Raw genomic sequence first — 6,904 nt, forward strand, 5'->3', positions numbered from 1 at the left:
TGATGAATAAAGTATTACGTTAGTTCATTATATAAACAGTGAACTTTGTGCTGCCGTATGTTCCCTCCTTTAGTGATAATTTTTCATTAAATAAGAAAGATCCTAAAATGCAAATTCAGAAAAAAATTTAAATCTTTAATCCTCATCCAGTATGCTTTACGGATGTGGTATTTCAACATTAATTCAAGAAAACAGAGAATTTATTACAGGGAGTTTGTGGAGAGAGCTGGGTTTTTTGAGGCTTGTAACAGTAGTATAGAGCCAAAATACAAGAAGCTGTGTTTACAAAGCCGGTATATTCCAGTACAAGTGTTTCAAAGCCTGATGTGTTTCCATTTCAGAAAACAAACAAAAAAATAAACCCAAAGCTGTGTAGCAAATTAAGGTAATATGAGCAAATTCCTCTTTATTGTGAAACTGAGAGCCATCTAGTGGTAATGATGTTCTACCGAAGTGAAACGTGAATGGGACTGACAGTCCAAAATCTCAATCCAGAGTCAGCAGCTGCAAAGGGCTGACTGCACTGGTCATAACACCATAAAGAAGGACTTTAAAAAATAATTTCACAAAATATTTCATTAATCTAAATTAAACGAAAACAGAAAATATAACAAAGTATGCACTTACATGTAAGCGAAGGTGACATATCATCAGAAAAACTCAGCCCAGCCAAATTTAAAAATTCAAAACAGGAAATAGCCCTAAAATTATTGAGGGATTATAAGTGAACAGCTCTGATGGAATAATTTCTACCACTGAAGCATATCCCAGTGTGAGATTTTCAGTACTCCTATAACAAATGCAATCCTCATTTTTCATTTAAATTAGTATTACTGAGGATCTGGTATATAGAGCATGCAGAAGAAAACTCAGAGCCCACTTACAAGTTGCAACATCCAGTACAAATCTTCCTTTTAAACTACATAATTATAAAGGGCTACATAGCCCAGCTCATACCTGTATATCTGCTCTCATTTCCTTCTCTACTCTCTTTTCCTAGTCCTGTCTTTTTTTTTTTTTTTTTTTTTTTTTTTTTTTTTTTTTTTTTTTTTTTCCCTTTCTGGATTCATGCATCTTACTCGAGTTGTTTGATGGCAAGAACAGGATCTGGTCTGCTTCTCATCTTTTGCCTTCTAAGGTTTTTGCCCCATGGTGCACAGGAAACACACTCCAAGAGACAAGAGGTGGATACAGCCCCCCTCCTCATCACCCGATCAGCACAAGCTGGGTTGAGGGGTTGAGCACTGGGATAAAATCACCCTTTCTGGGGTTGTTTCTTTGTTTTGCCTTTTTGTTTGTTTATTTTTAATTAATTTCTAGTAAGAAGGAGAGAATGGGAAAGGAGAAGCAGACTTGTGTAACAGCTGTCTCTGATCTGGGCCCCTTCCCATGAACATCAGCAGGATCCTTTTCCCTTAATCTCACAGAGGCATCCTTTACTAATATTAAAAAAACAAAAACAAAAAAAAAAAAAAAACCAAACAAACAAACAAACAAAAAAAACAGCAAGCCTTCCCAGTGTTAACATACCACAAATCACAAAAACTTAAACCAAAAAAAATGAACCCACAAAAAACAAAACAACAACAACAAAACCCCAAACAAACAAACAAAAATAACCCCGTACACACAAAACTCCCTAACACTACAAAACTTGTAACTGTATACTTTCTTTGGAATATGACAGTATTCTTACCTTGGAAGTCTCAGTATTGTGCAATATTCAATAATCTAATTCCACTCCTCCATCATATCCTAAATTATGTGTTTAAGACCACTATAGCTGAAAATATTTCTCACTCATAAGGCCTGTAGCACGGGATCCATGAATACAATTGTAGCACTCACAGCAAAAACAGGGTGAAAACATCCAAATGTGGAAAATCTTTGTCAGTGAGATGAAAATAAACTCACTGCTTAACAGTGATGAGGTAAATCAATTCAGATGTCAACACGAACTTGCATGCTTGCCGTGTCCTGTACAGGAAGAGGGCTGTGTGTCCTCTCATGCGGGATGACATCCTCCTGTTAGCACGCCCAAGCGGCAGGCCAGTAAACACGAGCTGTTTGCTCTGGCTGCCACAAGACCTGCCCAGGCCCTTTGGGGTAATGCTTCAGTTAATGATTTACCCATCCCTTACAGCTGATCAGGCAGACCCCTGCAAATTCATGGCATGTGACAAGTTTTCCGAGTGCGTAATGAACGAGTGGACAAAAGAGGCCGACTGCCTTTGCAAGCCTGGCTATGCCAGCCAGGATGGATTGCCCTGCCGGAGCCTGTGCGAGCTGGAGCCCCATCTCTGTGTCAACGGTGGGAAATGTGACCTGGTTCCAGGAAGAGGAGCTGTCTGCAGGTAAATAGATTGATGCATTCTCTTAACGGCCCCATAAGATATGCTAATAAGCCAAAACCTCGACATTCAGATGCTGTAAGTCACGCTGCAAATACCCTTCTAAGGATAAATAGTCTCGCCATGGATAAGTCCATTCCTGCCTGTTAGTATACACAGAACATTATGATCTAGTTATTTTTAAAGACGCTTCAGAAATTTATTGGAAATTCAGCATCACTGGCAGAGATGACACACACAAAGGCATGCATTTCTTTCAGATTTCCAAACACATTTTGAAAAAATGAAATAACACAGTCACAGTTTTGCTGCTGATTACATGGTAGCATTTTAAGAAATAACATTTTTCTAAGATGTATTAAAAAGGAAATCTTTATTCATATAGACTGTGATTCCAGACTACCCAATAAAGCACATGAGGGCTGAATCTGATTTCAGGGCTTTCTGGGAAAGACTTGAAGATTAGCAGCTCTTCCTCACTGCAAATATATTCCTAAAGGATTTTTAAATGGAATTATCTTAAGTCAATACTGAGAACTACACAGTACTTGAACATATTAACTCTCTTTTGCAAAGTATCAAGTTTCTGCGCATTTTAAGACTAGACAGTTCCGAGCATTATGTGGAACTGTATACTAGACTGGCACACAGTAGCTTACCAGCCATGTACATAAGCAAGAATCAAGTTACAATTCTTGTATTTGTTTATTCTCTCTTAACACTTTGACTAGATTAATGATACATCTTTTACCTTACTTAGGATTAACATCAAAAAACAAGACCACTGGACAAATTATTCAAATTACTCACTGTAACAACCCAACTATCAAAATTAATTTTCTTCGATGGGCATCACAGAAATTATATTGTGCTCACCACACAGTTACCGCCAAATTCCTGACTTTCAGAGTCACAGTATAGCAGCTGCAGCATTTAGTACTAGAAATCAGCCTGTGAGCTAGAAGGGTCTTCTTCAAAACTTTGCTGAGGTAGGAAGGGGTCTGACCTACTCCTCCAAGACTGATGCGCTAGGAAAACCCTTTTCCATTCAGAAAAACTCTAACTTGATATACAGGTATAACCAAACCATCATGAGGAATTATAAAAGTATTAAAAATAATAAATGAAAATTTTTTGTGAATTATAGCAAGCCACAAATTCCCACCAGTGTCAGACTGACAGCTTGTGCAGACTTTTACCATTAGAGAGGAAATTACAGCTTACTGTTTGCACTTGTGTTCCATGTAAATTCACTTTCCCCTTGACTTAAAAGAGGAGTAGGGTCCTGCTATTTGTAGTAGAACTCTTATTTCAGACCTTGCTCCCCAGAATGAAACCACCAGTAAACAGAATATAGGCTTCAAAGACGTGTTCAGACATTACCTTAAAATACACCTAAACTTCTAACGATCTAAGACACAAATATTACCTGTGGGGTGAGAAATTTGTCAGAGGTATTTAAAATACATTATTTCCTTAAAATTTGTAGGTCGGCAAAGAACATATCAGTGTCTTTTTATTTGAAACTCACTCTCACAAATGTAAAAATGTTATTTCCCCTATCAACATTCACATTATTTTCATGCAGACAAATAATTATTTGTAGTGAAAATAATGAGTTCATATTACATTATGGATTTTCCTTTCTTTTTGTTTAAGATACTCAGTATTTTTTGCTTTGAAGTTCTGTACATTTTTTCTCTTCCTTTCCTTATTTTAGATGCCCTGTACGTAGACACCAGCTTTACCAAGGACAGCGCTGTGCAAAGTTTGGTCCAGAGCCCACACAACCCTTCATTTTTAAACCTCTCATTCTTGGCTTAGGAAGCCTTGGTTTTCTTTTCATCATTTTAATTATTCAGATAAGAAGAAAATGCAAAAGAAACTCTAATTTGCAGTAAGCTGCTCACAATCTTTTCCTTCACATTTTAAAATATTCCTTTTGTTTCTTTTGCAATTTAAAATCTTACCTAAACAAAAATGTTCTGCATTGTAGAAGTCCCACTCTCAGCAGCAGCAATCCAGAAAATGCTGTAAGGATTAATCCTGCTTTTGAACACGATGAACCCCTATCTAGCTTTTGTCACACGGCTTGCAGTGTAAGTGCTTGTCTCAGTACCTCAGAGATCCTTGATCACGAAGCATTACATGAACTCGAAAACACAATTCAGCCTGGAGGTAAACTGCATGAAAATCCCTTACTCATCCCTCAACAAACAGCCCCACCTGAAATAACAGGTCCACCTTCATGTATTAACTCCACAACTAAATCAAACTTGCAGCTACTCTCTTGCTTGGCACTTTCAGAACTGAAAATACTAATGCATTCATTGCTTTCCACATTTACTGCAGTGTAGGTTTCATAACAGGACTGTAGAATTGCTTTTCTTACAGCTCTCTTGCATGGCTCTGGCAGTCTCTCCTATCTAAGCGCTTTTAGTCATTTAGTGAAATAATTAGTGTTTTGGTTTTTTTATTCTTGTAGGTCACCAGATGAGTTTACAAAACCAAGAGTGACAAGTTAGTCTCTGGAATTCTTCGTTTCGAGCATCAACCAGACAAAACCAAGGTTTGTGACTATTTTCAAGAACCTTAAAAATCTGTTGTGTCCCATTGTCAATGTTACCAGGGAGCCTCTTTGTAGTAATTCCATACAAAGAAAAGCTCAGATTTTTTGCATGCTTAATATGGCAACTGCATTTTTTTCTTAAATGTTTTTATGTAACAAAGTTCTGTCTTGTATAACCATGTGCTAATGTGGCAGTCACTGGAACATGTGAATACCTGAAATGACAAATTAACACAAACTGCAATCCAAAGGGGAGGTTTAAATAGCAGTACTAGATCACTTGAAATCTCAGATCAGTCAGTCTGATTAAGCTACATAGAGTTTGACAAGTAGGAATTCTAATTTGAGCAGAATACTGATATAGCTCAAGTATTATTTCAAGTTTTGTAACTTGAAACCCTTATCTCTTTGGCAGGGGGGAGGGGAAGACAGAAGAAAATCTGACTCAAAAATTCCTCTAAAATTGGCAGACTGATTCTTATGTATTGGAGTATGTGCTCTTGCTAGGTACAAAAAAAGGGGTTTACTATGCCATTTTCATTTTTCTGGATTACAGCCCAATTAGGAACAAAAAGTTTTTGCTATAGCTGTCAGCACCCATAGTTATTGTGGGGAATATCAGTACAAGAGTGCCCTTGGCACTAGCTAGACATTATGGAAGACAGGATACCAACTATGTGAATCTCAGGCTCCTTACATGTTTATTGTTATGTAAATAAAGGAACAAGCCAAGATACCACACAGAAAGATTTATTGTCACTGATCTTCTGTGATCTATTGTCACAGGTCTGGTCTCTTCAAGTACTATGGCCACAGTTAGAAACTGAGCTGAAAATGGGGGGACTCGAATGCAAAGATAGAGAGGGACAAAGCAGCAGGGGAGGAGCAGTTTGGAAAAGCTCAAGAAGGAACTTGCTTCACTGCTCATAAAAACACAAGCACAGATGTTTGCAATTAGTATTTTACACCCACCTTAAAAGAAATGTGCCTGTGGGCAATTGTAGACCAATAAACTTTCATAATAGCTAAACTACTTAAAATTACTAACTAGAAAAGCATTAAATATTTTATTAAAGTAATAAAATGGCACATCTGTGAAAGAAAAACAGGTCTATGTAATCTAGACCATATTTGAATTGTCAAAAGTACATTGACAAAGCTCCTCTCAAGATCTAGTTAACTAAATCAATTTAGTGAGAAATCCAGCAACCACAAAATTGAAATGGATTTTTAAAAATTAGGTGGCTATTTTTCACTGTTACTTAAGTTCACAGTGAATGTTTACATCACCCTTAGATTCAACATGTTTTTAATGATTTGAAAAAAGTCAATGGCGGAAGAAAATGAAAGTAGAACAGCATTTATTAGCTGAAACTAAGAGGAGCACTTCGATTTCACAATCTAGGAAACTCCTTCAGGACTACAATTTTTAAAACAGAATATGGCACTTGAACTGAATTTTCAGGAGGATGTGGCTATCTACAGCTCATAGGCCAAATTGAGAATTCAGTATTTAAATTCTGGTTTGCAATATGTAATGACAGTAGTGACAGCTTTTTAGGATGTATTATCTAGAGTAAGTAGATATTTACTCTGTAAATATCTGTATTTATAAAGGCATTTAGGAAAATAGATGCAAAGTTCCAGTAGAAGCTAAAATAACATTCAAATCCTTCCCAAATATGAAAAAAAAAGTCTCCAGTTTAGTTATAAAATCACTGCATGGAAAATAATTGCAATTATCAGAGGGGGTCTTGATTGGGTGGAGTTTTATCCAATTAGTCATTCAAAAACTAACAACCTTTAACATATCCAGGGATGGCACATTCACAACTTCTCTGGGCAATCTCTTCCAGTGCCTCGTCCTTACAGTTAAGAATTTCTTCCTTACTTCTAATGTAAATCACTTTCAGTTTAAAGCCATTCCCTCTCGTCCTATCATTCCCTGCCCTTGCAAAAAGTCTCTCTCCCTCTTTCTTGGGAC

General features: G+C 36.9%; 1 protein-coding gene across 1 annotated transcript in view; it reads left to right on the plus strand.

Annotated features, from left to right (window-relative positions):
* IMPG1 (interphotoreceptor matrix proteoglycan 1) overlaps positions 1–4,868 on the plus strand; it is a 53,944-nt gene extending 49,076 nt beyond the window's left edge. Inside the window, exons 16-19 of the mRNA XM_040059602.1 lie at positions 2,144–2,354; positions 4,072–4,248; positions 4,348–4,529; positions 4,837–4,868. Of these exons, the coding sequence (XP_039915536.1) occupies positions 2,144–2,354; positions 4,072–4,248; positions 4,348–4,529; positions 4,837–4,868 (602 nt within the window). The remainder of the gene's footprint in view (positions 1–2,143; positions 2,355–4,071; positions 4,249–4,347; positions 4,530–4,836) is intronic.
* Positions 4,869–6,904: the final 2,036 nt, after the last annotated feature.

Source organism: Hirundo rustica, chromosome 3, assembly GCF_015227805.2.
Source record: "Hirundo rustica isolate bHirRus1 chromosome 3, bHirRus1.pri.v3, whole genome shotgun sequence".
In the NCBI taxonomy this organism is placed as follows: Eukaryota; Metazoa; Chordata; class Aves; order Passeriformes; family Hirundinidae; genus Hirundo; species Hirundo rustica.